The sequence below is a fragment of the Amblyomma maculatum genome, unplaced genomic scaffold (genome assembly GCF_055883805.1).
Source record: "Amblyomma maculatum isolate TAMU_Amacu unplaced genomic scaffold, ASM5588380v1 scaffold_13, whole genome shotgun sequence".
NCBI lineage: Eukaryota > Metazoa > Arthropoda > Arachnida > Ixodida > Ixodidae > Amblyomma > Amblyomma maculatum.
In genome coordinates, this window is record NW_028146738.1 from 12700756 (window position 1) to 12723148 (window position 22393).

A 22393-nucleotide genomic window follows, 5' to 3' on the forward strand; every position below is an offset into this window, starting at 1 on the left:
ATCTGACACCACGGACAACGGCACACGGAAACGAAAACGGTTTTGCGGCCTCTAGTAATGTAAGCATTATAATCGACGGTCACGCGGTCACTGCACTCGTTGACACTGGCGCCGATCACTCGGTATTCAGCGGAAAGTTATGTCGCCGACTTCGCAAGGTGACCACCCAGTGGGATGGGCCTCCGATACGAACCGCAGGAGGTCGCCTCATAATGTCTGTTGGAAAATTCACCATCCGCGTCGAAATTCACGGTGAGACGTGCCCCGCTAAATTTTTGATCTTAGAGAATTGCTCCAAGGACGTTATTCTCGGAAAGGACTTTCTCCGTGAATATGGGGCAGTCATCGATGTATGGCAGAATAATACCCCTGCCACACGGCAAATTTAATGTCATTTCCATCGAATGACATTTGTTCAAAATGACATTTGTTCTGCCACACGGAAAAATGTAATGACATTCGATAAAAAAGACATTAGGCACCGAATGAGTTTGAGGAACTCATTCGAATGCGACTAACAAGGGCATGTGTTATCTCAACACCAGAGACTCAGTGAATATATATACCCAAAATAAACAGCAAAAGTGCCGCAGGCATAATAATACTACTGTACATCTACAATTTTGTAGCTAGTCAATAAATTATGTGAAACATGCCAAATAGCATCGCGAACAAAAAAATTCAACCTTCGCTACCAGCCAACCAGCCACCGCATCTCAGCGTGAGCCGTGGCTGCCGCAGTCCATGGGCGCAGGCACAGCGGTGCCCTTTCGCCACCGTCAAAAACATGTCCAAATCTGTTGACCTTAAATAATACGCGGTTGGATAAAGGAACCCCAAAAATAACCTTTACTGAGGATCGGTGATACGTAACCAGAGAGATTTTCTGCTCACAGCCCCGTAGCAGCCGCAGCGCCGGTGTGAGGCAGCTCATCCGATCTCGTGATGTACGTAGTACGTAGCTCCAATGCCAATGCGTCGCCGAAATTACACATTCCGTTTACCGTCAGAAAATTTATGACACCATTGAAATTACAGTAAGCAGCTCCACGAATAGGCAACTGACTATTGCCAACGCGCCGTCCGCTGTAGCTTCGATGCGAAACCGTTTAGGCATAGCGACGACCACGGCGTAGCGCACGGCCAGAGCGCCGTCGTCCACCGCTCTCACGGGCAGCACCGTTTCGGTAAGGTCGCGGGATCGGCGCAGCAAGTGATGCTATTTTTGTTGTCCGCTTTCTTGATGAGGCTGGGATCCGGCATTTTTCGACGGGCATTTATGCCGAGCAAACGATCTTGCGATGACGAGACTCGACAGGGCTGTGGTGGGCTACGCCGTCGTGCGATACTCGAAGATTCAATAAAAAGCGTCCGCTGCCTATTTTACGTGTTGTACTTGGAGTGTGCAAAATGTACGTTGCGCACGTTCCCTATACCTTTCGTAAACAAACGCAACCGGCGCAGTCGCTAACTTCGTAATGGGTAGTCGTAATCAACAGGTTGGTTATGAGTCATGCAAGATATAAATATGATTTTAAAGGTTGCTTTCGTTCACAGCGCTCATCATTCTTTGTGCATCTATCGCATCACATTTGTGCATCTATTGCAATTGCCATAATTTGCAAATGACATTAGTTTTGGTCGTGTAGCAGCGCGTCGAAAAAGTGACATTAAACTTAACGAATGTCATTCGGTGGAAATGACATTAATTTTCCCGTGTGGTAGGGGGGTATGGGTGTAAGTTGACCCTCTGAGCACATTCTCCATCGCCGAGACTTCGTAGAGCCACACCAGTTGCGCTTAAAGTTGATGCCGAGCATGTGAACTTGCCACCGCTCTCGACAGTATTGCTACCTGTTCGAGCCGAGACCTCCGCATGCGGCGAAGGCCTCCTGGAAGGAAATGTACAAATGTTGCTTTCGAAGGGAATTGGTGTTGCGAAAGGAATAGCCGATGTTCAGGAAGGACGTGCCAGCATCATCGTGACGAACTTTAGGAACGAGCCGCAGCATGCGACAAAAGGGGCAGTTATAGCCCATATAGCAGAGATAAGCGACGCTCGTGAGACTGTTGTGTTGCCTGAGAGGGATATTCGCCCCGAACAGCACGAGGAAAAACCCTTGCAACTGGACATCGAGAAAAACCTTGAGTCGTCCCAGGCAAGCGAATTATTCGAACTTTTGTATCGTTACCGCGGGTGTTTTTCAACGACATCCAGAGTTCGCCAGACGCCCGTCGCGAAACATAGAATTATTGGCCATGGCGCGGCCCAACCGATTCGCCAACCACTGTATCGAGTTTCCCAGAAGGAAAGAGAAGCAATACAGGAACAAGTGCGGGAAATGCTACATGACGATGTCATCCAGCCTCCAAACAGTCCGTGGGCCGCACCTGTTGGGCTGGTAAAGAAAAAAGACGGGACGCTTCGGTTCTGTGTGGACTACAGGCGACTCAACAAGGTGACGAAGAAGGATATATATATCCACTGCCCCGAATCGACGACAAACTCAATCGGCTCCGTCACGCCCGCTGTTTATCGTCTATTGAATTAAAAAGTGGATACTGGCAGGTGTCACCCGTTAATAATTAGGGGGTATTATTAACGATGCGCCCTTAATGGTGCGCACACTCCCAGACACCCTTTGAGTAAGTGGGGGTAAGCTGTTCCGGTCGTAAAGGAGATGCCCTCGACTTGCGTGGCAAGCTCAGCCGGAATTCAACTACCTTGTAGTGACAGAAGGGGGTGGTCGTTTGGTGCCCAGCGGTCGCCGGTTCAAACCAGAGTAAGGATCGGAGTCAGAAGTAACAAACAAAACACAATTTATGCACAGCAAGAGACGGTACAAAGGAATACACAAGATCGCTTGTAATACACAGACGAGAGGTTCACAGAATACAAACTCTAAGCATGCAACTACATAATGATTCAATAATACAGAGGCTTCGCAACAGATAAAACACGAGAGAGTTACATAAACAAACACCAAATTGATCACCGGGCACTGTTGCAGTCCGACACCTCAAGAGTCACGATGTGGCCGCCATACGAGACGAGCGCCGCTCCCTTGAAAGTCCGTGGGCTTGCCAGCAGCGGGTGATCCCCGGGAGTCCAGCCGAAACACAGGCGAGCACGTCGCAAAACACTTGACGAACTGACTGACTGACTGACTGACTGACTCATCAAACGGCGCGGTCTCTTTAAATAGGGCGCGCCGCGTCTGTTTGTTAACATGCGCCAAAGCTAGCGCGCGCACACACACAGCTTCGCTGGTTATAGCGCTCTCTCTTCCTCCCGTCGAGCCGCGCGTCGCCATTGGCCAGGTCCCATAGAACATGCTGGAAATTGCTGGCTGATTCCAGTCCGATGAACCACCGTCCTCCCCGGGCAATGGGAAAGAGGGTGACGGCAACGCGTACAAAGCTACGCGCTCTCCCGCGCGGGGAAGGGGGCTTTGCTCTCCATGCCTTCCACGCGACGCCGTGCGGGCCTCGCGCCGTACCGGCTTGATGAAAATGGGCGCCGATTTCGTGACAGCAGGTCGAAGGGGATGAACAAGACCGAGAGAAGACCGCGTGTATACCACCGGATGCCCTTTATGAGTTCAAGGTGATGCCGTTTGGCTTATGTACAGCGCCCGCGACATTTCAACGCGTCATGGACACTGTGCTCGTCAGACTGAAGTGGCAGACGTGTCTAGTTTATCTGGATGACGTTATCTTTTCAAGCACCTTCGCTGACCATCTTGTGCGTCTCGAAGTGGTTCTTCGTGTTATACAGAACGCCGGACTCACACTCAAGCCTTCCAAATGCCGGTTCGCATATGGTGAGCTGAAGTTTCTCGGACATATAGTCAGTCACAGAGGCGTGAAACCAGATACCGAAAAAACAGCGGCCGTGGCGTCCTTCCCATCGCCGTCGGACAAGAAAACTGTCAGAAGCTTTCTTGGTCTCTGCGCTTACTTCAGACGTATCGTTCGCAATTTCGCCCAGATCGCAGCGCCACTAATCCACTTTACGAAAGACAGCGTCAAATTTGTATGGAAAGAAGAGGAAGAGTTGGCATTCAGGCAACTAAAGCAAGACCTTTTGTCACCACCTATATTAGGCCACTTCGATCAAAATGCCGAAACTGAACTCCACACGGACGCCAGCAACAAAGGACTATGGGAAGTGCTTGTACAATTCCAGGATGACACTGAGCGGGTTATTGCGTACGCAAGCCGAACTCTTTCCAAGGCAGAAGGCAATTACTCGACAACAGAAAGAGTGCCTTGCCATCATCTGGGCCATAACCAAGTTTCGGCCTTATCTGTACGGCCGTCCGTTTCGTGTGGTCACCGACCACCATTCGCTCTGCTGGCTGGCCAATCTTAACGATCCCGCGGGCCGGCTTGCAAGGTGGAGCCTTCGGCTACAGGAGTACAAAGTCACGATCATGCATAAATCCGGAAGAAAACATCATGATGCTTACTGCTTGTCTCGGGCACCCGTGGGACCATTGCCAGGAGGCGCAGACGATGAGGAAGACAGCTTGCTTGGGGCCTTAAATCCTGACGATATGGCAGATCGGCAACGACATGATCCACAGCTTCGTCAACTGATGGCGCATCTCGAAGGAGACGAAAATACGGTACCTCGGGATTTCCTGCGTATTCTTCCTGCGTTTAAGATCCAGAATGGTGTCTTGTACAAGAAGAATTTCGACAACAGCCAGAGATCGTGGCTTCTTGTCGTGGCGGAAAAGCTGCGCAGTGAGGTCACTGCGATGGTCATCTAGGATACACCAGAACGCTTTCGCGTATTCGACAAAAATGTTATGGCCGAAACTCGCAAAGTACGTGCGTCAATATACAAGAACCTGTTGCGAGTGCCAAAAACGAAAAACACATTCTACTCGACCGGCGGGTCTTCCTCAGCCAATCGAGCAACCGAGTGCTCCGTTTCATACGATTGGAATGGATTTTGGGCCCATTTCCAACGTCGCAATCAGGCAACAAGCACATTATCATAGCGACGGACTATCTAACGCGCTACGCGGAGTCCCGCGCACTTCCGTCGGGAACGGCTGCTGAGGCAACCAAATTTTTCATCGAGAGCATTGTCCTCCGGCACGGTGCCCCAGCAGTGCTGATTATACTGACCGTGGCGCCGCGTTTGTGGCGCAACTCACTCAGGCGATCTTGCGCCTAAGCTGCACCAGTCGCCGCCGAACCACAGCTTATCATCCGCAAACTAATGGACTGACGGATAGGCTCAACAGAACTATAGCCGACATGATCGCCATGCACGTGGACGTCGACCATCGTAACTGGGACGAGGTACTGCCCCATGTCACTTCCGCTTATAAACCACAGTCCAGGAGACCACCCGTAAGTTCCCTTCCAGCTGGTGCATGGAAGACAGGTCACCACCATGTTTGACGCTATGCTGCCTCACACACCGCCAGACGACGTAGCTGAAGATGCCCGGCTAGTATGCGAACGCGCGGAGGAGGCTCAGCAACTGACCAGACTCCACATACGATAGCAATAGCGTACCGATGCTCGTCACTACAACCTCCGGAGACGTGACGTCAGTTTCCGTTCCGGAGACAAGGTGTGGGTGTAGACACCGGTTCGCCATCGAGGGCTTTCAGAAAAACTTATGAAGCGGTATTTCGGGCCATACACAGTTGTCCGTCGTGTCGGTGAACGTAATTACGAGGTGCTTCCCTGTGTAACGCAACCGTCGTCACGCAGTTCCTCGCGTCCTGACATTGTGCACGAAGTGCGGCTTAAGCCATATTACCAGTGGTCATCGACAACCCTTCCTTCCACTAGCAAACGTTCCGAGACCGTGTGTGCTTCTGCGAGGCGGTTAATTCATTTTGTGGTTACCATCGGGACGACATATGCTTCTTTTCGGAGGAAGGCAGTGTAGCCGAAGAAGAGGAAGTGCCAGCGTTCCGTGAAAGAAGAAGGCGCTGATGCGGGCGATCTTTTCGGTGTTCTGGGTAGCCCCGCCGTCGAACTGGTTCCTACTGCCGCCCTGCTGACTTGCGGTCGCTGCCATCGTCCCGTCCTTTGGCTAGAACGTGACAATATCATCAGCAAAGAGCAAAAAGTTGACTTCAGGGACATAATGTAAGCGCCATGCAAGGGGAATGAAGGCAATGTTAAACAGCGTTGGCGACAGTACCGAGCCCTGGGGTACACCGCGAACAGGGACAAATGATCTGATAGAATCGCCATTAAGCCGTATTGCAAATCTTATGTTTTCAAGGAAGGATTTTACGAAACTCCGTACCTTAAGAGGGAAATGCAGCATGTCTATACAATTCAAAATCGCGGCATGACTTATCATGCGCCTTTTTGACATCCATCGCGAGAATCATACGTACATTGCGACTGCGGGTTGACGACAGAACTTGCGAGGCCAAAACGGCCAGCCCATCTTCAGTACCTATGGACAGCCTTTAGGCGACGTTGACATGCACTGCTACTTGCTGGAACTTCCCCCTCGAAAAAGGAACGTTCAAAGCTTCTTCGTTTTTGTCCTTAATGCTCCAAAAGATAGAGGAGGGGACTTTACCCTTTTGTCGTGTCGTCAAACTGGTGCAGCGTTTGGGTCTTCTCATTGTAGTAGACTTCAACTCCCTTACCCCGCGTGGGGCTACCGCATAATCAAAACAAAGGGTAAAAATGTGGGGTTACGAGCACAGGAACAGGGCCTCAAAATTGCTACTGGTCATCATTCCCATCTGAATAGGAAACAAGGTTTCTGTTAACACTTCAGCTAACATAACATTCTTCAAAAACGAGTGGACCGACCGGTGGCTCAGCACCGGGAATGCCCACGGCAGCGGCCACTATCTCCTCGCAACTACCTTCAGCCCCTCCCCATACCATCGGCGAGGTCGCCCAACCTCCATCTAGGATCGGGATCGTAATACGTTTCGTACCCTCCGAGCTCGGACCTCCCCCCATCCCACCTGGAATAATAACTTTAACGAGCGGATCTCGATCTAACAGGCAGGTCTCTGCTACCGCTCATGCCGAGATACGCCTCCTCAATATGTGGCACGGGCGGGAAAGCATGAAACACTGCTGAAAAAAAAAACACCGCTATAGATCGGTTAGGCATTAAATGCATCAGTACATCAAAGAGATCTAGGCCCACACTCTCGCCTTGGCTACCTGGTAGCCCAAGCGGCAGAAACCATCGGCCCAATACTGCAGTGTGTTGGCAATGTACCGGTCCTATGTAGGGCCGGACATTGCCACCACAGGACGAATAGCGGGCCGATGGAATGTGCTGTTTGGGAATGGGCCAAGTTTGTGTCAACATGCATGACCACCTCGGTCTAATCCGCACCTGGCACCATCTCCGCTAGTTTTTAGATCCTGGCGCTTGAAAAATATCCCCGAAGACCGCTTAGTTCAACACCCTGGCTTCGACCGTTATCTCCTCGATAAACTTTATATCCGTTATCTCAACACATCTGGGCCCGCTCCCCTTTATGTGGGCGATGCCAACCCGCCCTAGACGCGACGATATTGGAGCATGAGGTGAGATTTGTTCTCATTCAGCTCCACCCTTACTACTCCGAGACTGGGCGCATTTCCAACAAAACTCCCTATTATTTGGATGAGGCTTGCATCGAGTCTCTCCCGCCTTTACGAACGATTGCTGGAGAGAAGGTGAAATCACCGTAGCGCTTGACCATGCCCGGGTGACTTTCATACAGAATCCTAACAAACCACTGGCTCTCATCACCTGCGCCTCACCTTCCTGACTTCCTGTGGAAGGAAATTGAGCTAACTGCTCGATTAACCATCTTCACCATTAAACTCAACTTAAGCCTGCGCACCTACATCTCATCAGGAAGACCACGCAGTCGAAATCATTCAGTGAATACGTAGATGCAGAAATGGGAGGTAGAAATACACTTTAATAATAGGCGATTCCAGTATTGAAGTGCCTCGTGTAAAAATGCAACACATTCTCGCAGTGTGCATTGCACATTCCTGCCTCCACCAACTCAAATCTCCGCAAAAGCTCACAAGTTCTACTCGGTTTAAGCGCGCAATACTGACATGTTTTCAGTTACGAGTAAGCTTTCTGTCTTCACTGGCTACTTGGAATGGTGTTTAGGTGAGGTTGCGACCCTGCGGACGTCAGCACCTAGCAGCTCTCCTGATTCGGCCTCGTCACGTGGCCTTTGGTGTCATAGACACCGCGGACCAATCAGTGTTCGGCCATGCCACTTGTCAGGGCACCTGCTAACTCGGCTACGAAAGTTTTTTATTGGTCGAGATGCTGATAAGGTCGCGTGGTCAGTTACATGGCCAGGCTGTGATCTATTGGCGCTCTGCGTGGCGTGACGCGTCCACGTGGTCTCTCCCGACCAATCAGGGGTTTCATGACAGACATGTAATAGCGCCTGTACATGACGCGCCACTTGCGAACTGGTAGCAGCAGAGAATAAGTAACCGCGCTGGCTACATAAGCGCGTCAAAAACGAATAAACGGCATTCCTTATCCTGCACCTTTTCTTGGCTGTTTCTTCGAGTACGGCCAGCTCGGATGCCGCCGCTACTACACTGACCACAAATCCCGGGTTTTCGAGACAAATAGGAGATACCACGGGATTTTCTCAGTATGTGGGCTCGCTGTCGCAATAATAAACATCCCGACGACTGAGCAGTGGGAGAACAGCCCTCACTTGCGGCATCAGCAGGACGTGGTGGAGCTAAACAGAGCTGCTGCAGCATCCAACGAAAGACGAAATGCGACTGATAAAACTATTTTCTCTCTCTCTCTCGGGCGTTTCTTGGAACGCTCAAGTAGATAACGTGGAAGGTTTTTCCACTGTCTGATTTATCTAAAGCAAGAGAAAATAACTCGACTAAGCGCTCGTCTTCTCTCACTTCCCTTTGTCCTCCTGCTGTAGATTAAATCTGAGACTGTGCCATCGTGTCCAAATGTCCATTACGAAAGAGCGATAGCTAGATGCAAACATATCAGCCAGCAGTTTTTCACCCTGATCTACAAGCTCTGGTATGACCTTTTGTTTTTCTTGGAGTCAATATTTTATAAGGGAACCTGCGCTGGAGTTTACCGCGTACCGCCAGCGCCGCCTAGTGGCCGTCGCGCCACTATCTTGGTAGGACGGCTGAGATTCCCGTGGCTGGAGGCGCTGAAGAGCGGCCAATTTAACGTGAAACCACAGGCACGCTGCTGTGTTTAGAAGCGCTTGGTTACGATGAAGATTGCTCTGTGGTCTATTCCACCGCAGTCGTACAAAACACAGTGGCGGTAGAACTCAGCTGGATTCAGGATACTGGATGTCTACTAAAGATTGTTGAGCTTCTCGTTTGAACGCTACTTATTACGCTTCATAACGTGGCTTCGCCTGCCGTAGCGTACATATATAGAGATCTATATATTCGCTTTTATCATTTACGCAATCTGATGAGAACGTGCTGTGAAGGGCGCCTTTTAGAGCGGGCGTGAGCTGGAGGTTCCGGCGTGACTATCGGATTGTTGAGCGTTGCTCATGCACTTGAGTGGGGCCGTTGCAAGATGGACGGCAACGCAAAGTCAACAAAAGGCGAAAGTGAGTGGCATCCTGGTGTGCACATTGCGATCATCTATATATGAACAACCGAGAGAGTTAACCTCCTAACCGAATATGCAGTACTTTCTCGGAAGTGCAAACAGTCGGGTAAGGCCCTAACCGGCATGCTTTCAGACTTCTTCCTGATATAAAGTACCACAAATCCCTAATGACCCTTCAACAACTTCCCAATGGGCCAGTAAGTGAGCCGTGCTTGAAAACCACTCCCCAATTACAGAATTAATTCATTCGTTGTTTGCTTCAAATAAAAGATGTATTATGTCAGGGGCACAAAAGCGCTTTTTGAGTTTAAGTGGTGTATTTTAGTTTGTATAGCACACGTATAAATCTTTAGGTAAATAATTTTCATGTTCAACCCAGAACAACTTGCCTATTATAAATATCCCGCTGTACAATCTAGCTGCTTCACGATGAATGATTGTTGTATGGCACGTATGCTAACTCACCATGATTGCTCGAGGCATTTATTTGGGCACGAACTGGTCTAGATATGCTGATCTCTAGTCGCAGTCGGCGTATGGGGTGACTAGAGGGGTTGGGAGGTGGAAGTGGGTACATCAATGTACCCACTTCCTAATGGTACCTGCTGAAATTTTAATTCTGTGCAAAGAACAAAGCATAGCACCTTTGTTGTTTCAAATCCGCACTGCTGATTTTATATTAACCATCACGGATACTATCCCCATCCTTTGATGCAGTTCATTTTTGGCTCTTAGGATATAGAACGCGGGTTTAGACTAAGAAAATTTAAGGTGTGGAAACTCTCCCCCATGCTTTCATATTATAAGGCACCGATAATTTCCGCCCAACATTTATGAACAGAACAATTGTGGCCACTTAACTATTTGCAGTCCTAGCAGTGTGAGCCTTTTCGATCCATGCTTCGCAACGGATTTTTTTTTTTTTCGAAAAGTTTGCCGCAAGGCATAAGTTGAGAAAGGGATCTCAACTTCGCAGCGGGTCTCGGTGTTATTCGCTTCGAAGAATGAACAAAATACACTTAAACCTATCAATTGCTAGTCGTTAACCGTTGAAAACAGACAAGTGTCGGAACGAGACTGCAGGCCTTTGTTTCTCTACAGGTGCGTTCAACAGCATCGCCTTAAATACGGTGCATTATATTTCGCAACACACGAGACACTTTCTTGGTCGACAAATTTTCACATCATAAAGCTGTTGAGTCATTACTGTTCTTCAAAGAGGCAATAGGTAAGTACTGCACGCGTTCAATGCGCTTAACGCGCGGTATTTCCAAATCGTATACAGAATGTTAATATAGAAGGGAGGTCGGTTCATTTTTTTTTACGAAAAGTTTGCCACGAGGCATAAGTTGAGAAAGGGGGAATGGGATGCAGGAGATATAAAGTTAAAAGAAGGAGTGAAGTCCAGTTGCGCTTATGTATTCCCAGAGGTTAGCAGTTTAGCTATTGTCCATTGTCCACTTCTCGTAATCACAATCGTGATTCCACCGCAGGCCCACCTTCATGAGTATCCGTTGTCTAATGTGAGTCGTTGATGGACACGTCCACAACAAGTGACGCACATCGCAGACGTCAGGTGCAGTGTCATAGTGAGGGCGCCTGTCAGTCACTGGCAGATCTTTATCCCACCATCATGTCGTACAGATGGGGTCAGAGCCGCCCCTGCCCGAATCGGGCGCACTGTTACCTCCTCCTGCCGAGTAAGACTACGGGGGAGAGGGTGCGAACACGGAGGAATGAGAGCGCGTGTTCGCTGGCGCAGAACCTGAGAATCGGAAACGTGGGATAGGAACGGAATATGGGGGAAGAGACAAGGTGGTGGATCGCCTGATGTGTTTATGTGCGTCATAGCATCCGCTTGAATATTATGTGGATCGCGAGCATGGCCGCGAATCCAGTGTATGCGCACAGGACATGGTTACTTTGAACAGAGCAAATGAATGGACTGTGTTATTTGGAGTGTGAGTTGAACGGCTTTAAGCTGTTTAGGGCAGCGAGAGAGTCTGTGTAAAGATGAACTGCATTGAATGTAGGAACTGGCGGAAGGAAATATATGGCATTGTAAATGGCTTGAGGTTCCAGTGCCAGAGGGGTGCACGTATCCGCGGTATATTGAAAAATTGAATTGAAAAAAAATTTATTTCCAGTAATATACAGGAAATGGGCCTCGGGCGAAAAGCTACAGCGATAGCTTGAGAGATGCCCGATGAGTGTTGATATGCGGATGAGATATGTCACGTGAGTGTTGATATGCGGATGAGAGGGACTATATACACAGAAGTAACTCCTCACTCTGCAGTATATGTGATGCATCGGTATATAATATGCACCCTTCAGGCAGATGTGCGGATGATACCGACGGGGAAGCAGTGGGGCGATTGTCCGTGAGCTAGCAGTACGACCATGAAGGTAGTGTCTTTAAACGATGGAGTTGTAAAGACTGTTTGCGAGCTCTGTTTGCCATCCGCTGATCAATGAGGTCACTGAGCGTATTTAGCTGGGCGTACTCCTGAACTACTGGTATGGGTTTAGGCGGGGAAGACATGTTATTGCACGCATAGCCTCACGATTGATGGCCTCAAGGGAGTCCCACTGTCTGCGGGTGAGACGTTGAAACTGTACCTGGTAGATTATACGCGGCTGGAGGACAGAGCGAACAAGCTGGCGGGCCGTGTGAGCACGGAGCGCCGACAGAGCACATAGCTATGCGACGAATCAGACCTGGAGTAGCGTGAGCGGACTTACGGATGGCTGTCAGCCGCCGGGTGCCAGTCACAGAGGAATGAAGAATAAGACCAAGAATGCGAACGGTTTGTACCTGAGGAATCGGGGTATTATCTATCATAAAATTTATAGTGGGAGCTTTCCGTAAGCCAACTTTATTTCCAATGCGAATGAAACAGGATTTTGTATGCGAAAGAGTTAGACCCAAAGGAGGGAGGCGAAATGTCAATACATCCAGCGCATGCTGGAGGGCCGCCTGATGAACAGACGTATCTGGGTGACAGCACCATAAGGTTATATCATCGGCATACGCAAGCACGCGTATAGAAGGGATTTTGCTGTGATATATTTACCCTCCACTAGTGAGGCTTCAACTCAGATAAATATTTTTTGCTTGAAAGTGCGCACGTAATTCACAATGCAGAAGCGTTCCACTTTGCAAGCTCCCTAGAGCAAGAAAAAAAAATAAAATTACAAGGGTTCAACGCTGCTAAACCAAATATTGAGCGAGAGCATTAGCTGCGGGTGACCGAGCGTTCTTCTTCTTTCAATACCCGGCATCAAGAACAGAACAGAACAGAACTAAAACAAATCACTCTTGAATACTTCCATGAGCACCATGCAAATCGTTTGCACGTCTACACCGATGGTTCAGTGAATGCCGTGAGTTCTTCAGGCTCCATGGTTATACCCTCAATTATTACGGAAATAAAAGTTAGGACAAATCACCAGACTTCTTCAACACCTGCCGAGGTAACTGTTCTTCGTGTCGAAATTAGGCACATCAGTCAGCAGAGCCCCCAGCGGGGGTCTAATTTCACAGATTCAGAAGCAGCCCTGTAAGCCTTAAAAGCGGCTCTTTGCCGTGGAGCCCATGAACAACTCGTTGCGGAAATATGACAAATACATCACTGTGCAATTATTGGAGGACATGACATCATCTTCCAATGGCTTCCAGGACACAGCGGCATAGCGGGCAATTTTCGGATGGACGAGGTCGCACGAACAGTCCACCAAGACAGCGATTGTGTGTTGATTCCCTTTTCCAGGGCAGACGCAGCGGGCAGGCTTCAAGCACTTGCGCGGGAACACACACTTTCCTTGTGGAATTCTGGCCAGTTTGTGAACTACCGCTTAAAATCCCTGGACCCTGACCTGAAGCTCCGCCTTCCACCTGACCTACCCCGACGCGAAGAAACTTTGCTGTGCCGCCTGTGGGTTGGTGTAGCATTCACATACTCGTATTCTTTTATGATAGGCAGGGCAAACAGCCCTACATGTACAAGCTGTGTATGCGACGAGTCTATAGGCCACATTCTTTGTGAGTGCCCGATATACAGTGAGGAAAGGCAGTGCCTGTGCCGTACGCTGGAGCATATAGATAGACGCCCATTGACTGAAATTAAGATGTTAGGTCCCTGGCTGCGGCGATCGTCTGCGGTGAAGCCCTCTTAGGCACTGCTCCGCTTTATGAAAAGCACGGGCCTAATCGAGACTATGAGTTTTCTATGATATGGCTGTGACGTGATGTGATGTGCCATGTCTGTTATGTGACTGTACTAACTTCAACTATCCATCTCTCACAACTTTTATATCCACTCATCCCCTTCCCCCTGTGCAGGATAGCAAACCGGTTGCTTTTACTAACCTCCCTGCCTTTCCTCCTCCTCCTCCTTTTTCTCTTTTTCTTCTTCAGCCCATCATATAAAGCCCCGCTTTAATGAAGGCATACGGACGTACCTTAGTGGCCTAAAGGAGCAACGTGAATGCCAAGGTCCTACCTAGCAGTCTGATTCTGACATAACCCTCCCATGTGAAAGAGACCCAAGTTGGCAGCTCCTGCCAGCGCACATATTGTTACGGTGGTGGTGCATGCACTGATATGCGCATAAGAAGGAAAAAGAAGGATCTCGGTAGTTTTGGCGAAGACGACGACGACGACGTTCGAGCAGTGTCGGCTGATGCCTGCAGGAAAGGCCTCTTGTGTGAAAGCCTTGTCTCCCATCTCCGCTCTCTGAAACCTCAAGCTGAACGACCCCCATAACATCTTGGTGGAGGCGCTTTCGATCCCCTTGCCACAGCTATTCGTATTCCCACGCCAGAAACCTGGATTTGCGCAGTGGACGCCATCTCCCCGAGCTCAACCTCACTGACTGCCACAGTAAGCATGACAGCCCAGGACGAATCATCAGTTACCCAAACGCCACCTGCCCCCATGGTCTTAACCAAAATCCGCCATCCGCCTATTTTCAACAGTGAAGACAAGACGGATGTTGAAGATTGGCTCGATGGATATGAAAAAGCAGCAAAAACAACCGGTGGGATGCTAGCGTAATGCTTGCCAAGATCATCTTCTATCTAGCGGGAATGGCGAAGACCTGGCTTACCAACCACGAACAGGAGATGCCTACTTGGGACATCTGCAAACAAAAACTTAAGACGTGTTCGGAAAGCCGATTGGGCGAACTCTAGGAGCCAAAAAAGATCTGGCTACTCGTGCGCAATCATCAACCTAATCGTACCTCGCCTACATACAGGACATCCTCGCCCTGTGTCGAAAGCTGAACACCTCCATGACCGAAGATGATAAAGTTAGCCATATACTTAGGGGAATCGCTGATAACACATTCACCATACTTCTCTGCAAAGATTGCTCTAGGTGGACTCAGTCCTGCAAGTCTGTCACCGTTTCGAACAGGCGAAGCAGCGCCGCATCGTCCATCGGTTTGAGCGCCTTCCCAACACGGCGACTACATCCTCATGTGACGATCTGCCCACTTTGCAGCAGTCTTCAACCCAGAACAACCTCACTACTATCGTCCGCAGGGAAATTGAGGCCTTGACTCCTGTTACACTTACATCACCTCCTTCAGAGCCAACAATAGCTATGATACAGGCTGTCGTCCGCCAAGAATTCGCGAATGTGGGCCTCGTCTCCAATCCTACCACACCACCCCCTGCACCAGAGGCAATACCAGTGGTTGCTGCTGCTGCCACAAGACCGCCCTACACACTGCGCTACCCTACCCGCAATCCTGCGGCGTGGCGCACATCTGACGATAGGCCTATTTGCTTTGTCTGCTGTCGGGCTGGCCATACGTCCCGCTACTGCCGCAGCCGCCCGGCTCCCCCCTCTCGCCCCTATTACAGCCCTGTCCGCCACGACTACTATGCACCACGGCGAGTTTCTGTCACCCCAGCACAGCTTCGTACCGAGAACATTGAGCAAGCCCGTCGTCCTAGCCGTTCGCCATCGCCTCAAGCCCACCGTTCCCAATCACCTACTGCTCGCCGCAGCTTGTCCCCAACGTACCAAGGCCCTTACTCGGGAAACTAGGCAACGCAGCACCCGGATGTGACGCTGCGTTACCAACCTGGACAGCCAACTGTGTTTCGACCATCGCACCACGCCGCAACCTGATCAATGTCTTCGTAGATAGAGTCCCTGTGCCCGCTTTCATTGACACTGGAGCCCATATTTCAGTCCTTAGTTCTTCGTTCCACCAGCGCCTCAAAATGTTTTTACACCCGCTAATAGCTCTACAGTTCGTGTTGCTGATGGCAACACTGCTACCATCATCGGAATGTGCACTGCGCGCGTTAGCATCGCCGGCCACCACGTCCCTGTGCTCTTCGCTATCCTTACTACTTGTCCTCAAGACGTCATTTTAGGCCTAGACTTTTTAACTGCCCATTCCGCTCTCATTGACTGTTCCTCTGGACTTCTGCGCCTAGCCCTGCCCCATTGTGTTCACGACCCTAGTGCTGATCATTCCCAGCCTCGTCTCCGCTCCAGTACATTTACTCGCCTACCTCCCGAGGCGGCAGTATACGTGTCCATGTCACCGTTTCCTTCCCTTCCTGACGGCGACTACGTTGTCAACCGCATCACCAACGTCACGCTACAGCACAACATCGTCCTACTTCATAACTTTGTACACGTCGCGAATAACCTCACCTACATTCCCGTACTCAACTTCAGCATGTCGTCGCAAGTTCTCCCGGAGGGCATTTTTCTTGCCGAGCTGTCACCTTTGTCCAGCTTCACTATATCTGCAGTGCTGTCGGACCGTCACGCCGAGGTACCTGCCCAACCTGTCCCGTCACATAGCCCAGAGGGCCGCATCTCAGCCATGGTTGCCTCTAGCCTGCTTCCCGAATATGCCAATGCCCTTGCCGGCCTTTTGCGGTCATACAGTGACATTTTTTTATTTCGGCCGCGGATCCCTGCGCCAAACGTCCGTCGTCACACATCGCATCGATACAGGAGATGCCCACCCTATTCACCGACGGCCTTGCAGAGTTGCTCTTTCCGAACGCAGGATCATTCAGAAAGAAGTAAAGAAAATGTTGGCAAGCAACATTATTGAGCCGTCGAGCAGCTCCTGGGCGTCACCGGTAGTACTCGTCAATAAGAAAGACAACAGCTGGAGGTTTTGCGTAGATTATATACATCTAAACAAGATAACAAAGAAAGACGTGTACCCTCTTCCAAGGATCGATGACGCTCTCGACTGCTTGCATGGTGCCAACCTCTCCTCCATCGATCTCCGTTCTGGATATTGGCAGATCTCTGTTGACGAAAGAGATCGTGAAAAGACGGCTTTTGTCACCCCGGATGGCCTCTACCAATTCAAGGTGATGCCTTTCGGCTTATGTAATGCACCTGCGACCTTCGAGCGCATGATGGACTCCCTATTACGCGGGCTCAAATGAACCACATGTCTCTGCTACTTCGATGACGTCATCGTATTTTCATCAACCTTTGAGGGCCACCTTCATCGTGTTTCGGCTGTTCTTGGCGCCTTCCGAAAAGCTGGCCTTCAGTTGAACTCCAAGAAGTGCAGCATTGGTCACCGGGAACTCAAGGTCCTAGGACATTTGGTCAACACCCATGGCATCCAGCCGAACCCCGACAAAATTCGCGCTGTGATTTTCCAATACTAAAATCTCGCAGCGACGTGCGTAGCTTCCTCGAACTTTGTTCATATTTTCGGCGATTGGTACCAAACTTCGCGGAAATCGCCCGTCCACTTACGCAGCTCCTGAAAAAGAGGTCTTTTCCTGGGGCCATGAACAATCGGCCGCCTTCGCCGCTCTTATTGGCCACCTCACCGGCCCGCCAGTGTTGGCTCACTTCAATCCGTCAGCGCACACAGAAGTATGAACCGACGCAAGTGGTCATGGAATTGGTGCCGTTCTCGTACAACGTCAGCTCGGTTCCCCTAGCATCATCGCCTATGCCAGCCGACTCCTCTCTGCTGCCGAACAGAATTATTCCATAACTGAACGTGAGTGCTTACCCTAGTTTGGGCCATTACGAAGTTCCGCCCTTACTTGTATGGGCGGCCATTCACAGTAGTCACTGACCACCACGCATTGTGTTGGCTTTCCACACTCAAAGACCTTACTGGCCGCCTTGGACGTTGGGCCTTGTGCCTTCAGGAGTACAATTCTTCAGTGGTCTATAATTCTGGCCAGTTTCATCGAGATGCCGATTGTCTGTCCCGTCATCCAGTCGGCCCGCCAAGCAAACCTGAATGTGACAATGACGCTTGCGTGCTCTCTATTTCTGACTTTTCTAACATTCGCCGTGAGCAACGCCAGGACCCTGAGCTTTGCGAAATTATCAATCGCCTCAGCGCTGATCACCATGACCCTTCCCTTCGTTTGTTTGTGCTCCACGACGGCACCTTATACCGGCGCAATATGCGACCTGATGGCCCCGACCTTCTACTAGTAGTCCCTCAGCACCTACGCACAGCCGTCCTTGAACAGCTTCACGACGTTCCCACAGCGGGTCATCTAGGCATCTCTCGCACATACGACAGTGTGCGCCGCCGGTTCTTTTGGCCAGGCCTATACCGCGCAGTCCGCCGCTACGTGGCTGCTTGTGACCGCAGTCAACGCCGGAAAAAGCCATCACTTTTACCATCTGGATTTCTGCAGCCGATCGACATCCCCATAGGCCCATTTTCTCGAGTGGGTCTGGATGTTTTAGGGCCTTTTCCTCTGTCCGCATCGTGGAACAAATGGATTGCGGTGGCCACTGATTACACCACACGCTACGCGGTCACACGAGCAATACCAACCAGTTTTGCAACTGATGTCGCTGCTTTCCTCCTCAACGACGTTATACTCGTCCATGGAGCACCCCGCCAACTGCTCACCGACCGTGGCCGTTGCTTTCTTGCGCGTATAGTCGACGAGATCCTACAGTTGTGCAACGTTCGTCATTCTTTCACGACTGCCTACCATCCACAGACGAACGGGCTTACCGAACGCCTTAACTAGACACTGACTGATATGCTATCAATGTACGTTTCTGATGACCACCGCGACTGGGACATAACGCTGCCGTTTATGGCATTTGCATGCAATTCGTCGCGCCACAACACTATCGGCTACTCTCCCTTCTACCTTCTATACGGCCGTCAACCTCCGCTTCCTTTTGATCGCCTGCTTCCTTCTGTCGCCACTGCCAGCTCATATGCTCGTGATGTCATAGCACGAGCTGATGCTGCCCGCGTTGTTTCTCGCAACCGACTCGCAGCCTCCCAGCACTCCCAGAAACGTCGCTATGATTTCTGTCATCGCAACACCCAGTATTCTTGCGGGTCTCTCGTGCTGCTTTGGACCCCAGCTCGCCGCGTTGGCCTCTCGGAAAAACTTCTGCCCCATTATACAGAACCCTACCGTATTTTACGATAAGTGACTCCAGTGACATATGAAATTGCGCCCTTGCATCCCGCACGCCATACCTCTACACCACGCACCGAGACGGTCCATGTTGCACGCCTAAAGCCGTACTACACGTACCCTGGTTTGGACGCTAGTACGCAGCGGGACGGTGCTTTTCAACCGGCGGGGTAGTGTTACGTTAGGCGGTGCATGCACTGATATGCGCACAAGAAGGAAAAAAGAAGAATCTCTGTAGTTTCGGCGAAGACGACCACGACGTTCCAGCAGTATCGGCTGGTGCCTGCAGGAAAGGCCTGTTGTGTGAAAGCCTTGTCTCCCATCTCCGCTCTCTGAAACCTCAAGCTGAACTACCCCCGTAACAATATAAAGCCCCGCTTTATTCAAGCCGCATGAACGTGCCTGACCGCTTGAGTTGGGAGCCCATCTCTCGCTATTGTGTCACGTGGGGTGTGATGTCACGCGCTGCGCCGCGGCTGCGACCGCGCTACGCCGTCCGCTTGAGTTGATAGCCCAGCTCTCACCCTAGTGTCAAGTGGCGTGTGACGTCACAGCGTCACGTCGGTAAGACGCGGCTACAGGCCGCGCTACTCTGAAGGCTCAATCCTAGAGTAGTATTGCTTTCGCAATAAAAAAAGACAGACTGAACTCACGAGAAGCGTTTCAAACCTGCGCGTAGTGAAGTTATAGCTTCGATAATGCAGCGGTGGAGCGGCTCGTAGCCATTTTGGCAGGCAGCTGTGGAGGCCAGGTTGCGCCTTTCGATCAATCAAAAAGGAAACTCCAAGTTCTTCAGAACATTAAATCTGCAATAAAACCATTATGCACGAAGTAGAAAGCTCACAATCCGCCGATGGGCGCAGACACGGCACGACAAGAGGCTTGCTCCATCTTACTCACGGTCTTACTATACGCTTGCTCATTTTGACACCAAGCGGCACTGGGTGTCTGATTTTAATGATTTTAAGCGTGCCCCTTGGGCTGCACAGGTTCCCTATTGCGAATCTTTTTTTACTAATTAACTTACCTCAGTGAACGACATAGCATTGCAGATTACGCCACACGATTTTCAACGGCCCTCAGTTCGTCTTATTCGGCTCGGACGCACCGTCTTTTTTAAAAGTTTGGTTAGACACCCAGTATGACGCCCTGCCAGCATTTTACGAACCTAGGTGGTTCAAGTCGCGAGTAATTCACACAGACTGCTGCTTAAGAGCTGTCACAGCACAATACGCCGCGAAATAATCTGTACAAAATCTTAACACAACATATCATGTCACATAGTGGGTTGAAGGCGTGAACGGTCTGACGTTCTGTAAAATATTCCTTTGTATGAAAAATCCCTTTATCGCACTCGCGTCTTGCATTCACACCGAAGTAGTACTTCAATGCGACTGATGATTTGTGGTGGATCGCGGTGGTTTGCGGCGGCTGGGTTGTAGGCTGGTTTCCTTGAACCGAAACAGCATTCGTTTCACCAACGCGTTTTTCCTAGGAAGGTATAAGTTATTTTGGAACAGATGTGCTAAAGGAAATAAGAATAGCATCAAATAAGGACATCGAATTTAGCACACGTGCTGCCCATGTTATATTTCAAGCGCGGCTTTTTCCATCATGACACCTACTCAACCGAACATCTACCTTGATCAGAAATATTTCTGAGTAACGAAAAAAATTGCAGCCGTTACAAGACAGTCTGTTCTCTTATTCATAAGCACAGGTGCCGCTTTCGATTATTGGTACTTATTGAGAACATACCCCGCCGGGGTGGCGCAGTAGTTACGACTCTCGACTACTGTTCCCAAGGACGCGGGATCGAATCCCGGCCTCGGCGGCAGCTCTTCTATGAAGGCGAAAAGCAAGGCGCCCGTGTGCTGTGAGAGGTCAGTGCACGTTAAAGAACCCCGGGTGGTCGAAATTTCCGAAGTCCTCCACTACGGCGTCTCTCGTAGCCTGAGTTGCTTTGGGATGTTAAACCCCACAAGCCAACCAACCAACCAATTGCTCAGGTATACAACTGTTCTTTTCCTGCCGCTCAAAAGACTTCCTTATTTGGGGTCAGTGTACCTACTCTGGGTCAGTGTGGCCATTAAGGTCGGCAGACCAAAAGGTTGAACATCCTCCAACTCCATTTGGCCATAGAAACTCCTTATACGTTTTGCCGAAGAACGAGTTTCATTGATTTGGAAATCCCAGAAGAGATAAAGTACAGTGACTGCTTACAGCCACTAGTCAGCGAAGAAATGTGGGGATAAAATTGGGGCTTGTTATGAGACACTGAAGAAGAGAGCCAGCAGCCATTGGCATGAAGAAAGCATATGGCATTGTTCTTTATGAACCAACGACTTCCGAATTTTGCGTCCGGTGCTCTACCACAGAGACGGCGACAACTTTTCAATCTCCTTTTATAGGTATTTATGTTACGTTTAACCCAAACTTGAGATTCTTGGCGTCAGTCGCTGTAACTAAAGTAGACAGCATACAACGGCTGCATAACTGTCACAGTACACGATGTGACTGTAATGCAGCTGAAGCTGTGTTTCTGCGAGCAAACGCCATGACAGCTGTCAGGCCCCGCGCAGCACCCTTTGCCCCATCACAGCGGTAAGTGGAACTGGGAAGCGTACCTGAGGGCATTTGCAGATTTTGACGCCCTTCTCATGCAGTATGTTAAACTTGTTGGTGATATCGTGCTCTAGAACCAAGGCGCTCTGGAGCACGTCCAGAACGCTCGTCCACGTCGCAGTGGTCGGCATCTGTAGTACGGAAGACGTCAGAGGGGGCGGGCGTCAGCCATCGCCGAGGTGACTCACTTGAAAGTGCACGGTGGACACGTTTCCTCCGCGCACATTCACGTATTCGAGCAGCTTGTGAGCGTGCTGGCGCTTCTCGTCTGACTTGTCGCGGAAGAAGTGCGCAAGCCCATCGCGGGCCACCTTATTGTTGCCAAGGTAGACGGCCATCTGCGTGTACACCAGGCTTGCGTGCAGCTCGAGGTTCATCTGTTTCTCCAGGCCAGCAAAGCATTTGTTGGGCAGGAAGTACCTGTTTAGGGAATCTGCAAGAAGCCAGCTGTAGGCGCAGTGGTCTACAGGAAACCAGTCATACCTGCGGCAGCGATGGCCAGCGCAGATGCGACGATGAGCAACCGCAGCATGGAGAGTCCAGTGGAGCACTGACGACACGAATGTGACCGCTTTCGAGAGTCTTCTGCTGTCAGCCAAGGCATGCGCTATCTCCGCCGCCTTGACTTGGAACAGCACATTTACAAGTGCGCCGAGTGAACACGATAAAAGGATCCGTGGGTGACCGCTCTCGAGGGCCGTCTGCTGTCAGCCAAGGCATGCGCTATCTCCGCCACCTTGACTT

The 22393-nt window shown here is 50.4% G+C and overlaps 1 protein-coding gene across 1 annotated transcript in view; it reads right to left on the reverse strand.

The window, feature by feature from the left end:
• Positions 1 to 22181, reverse strand: part of LOC146172214 (soma ferritin-like) — a 33858-nt gene extending 11677 nt beyond the window's left edge. Inside the window, exons 1-4 of the mRNA XM_084586015.1 lie at positions 22124 to 22181; positions 21838 to 22082; positions 21676 to 21780; positions 4636 to 4659 (exon numbers count right to left, since the gene is read on the reverse strand). Coding sequence (XP_084442141.1) covers positions 4636 to 4659; positions 21676 to 21780; positions 21838 to 22082; positions 22124 to 22181 — 432 coding nt within the window. The remainder of the gene's footprint in view (positions 1 to 4635; positions 4660 to 21675; positions 21781 to 21837; positions 22083 to 22123) is intronic.
• Positions 22182 to 22393: the final 212 nt, after the last annotated feature.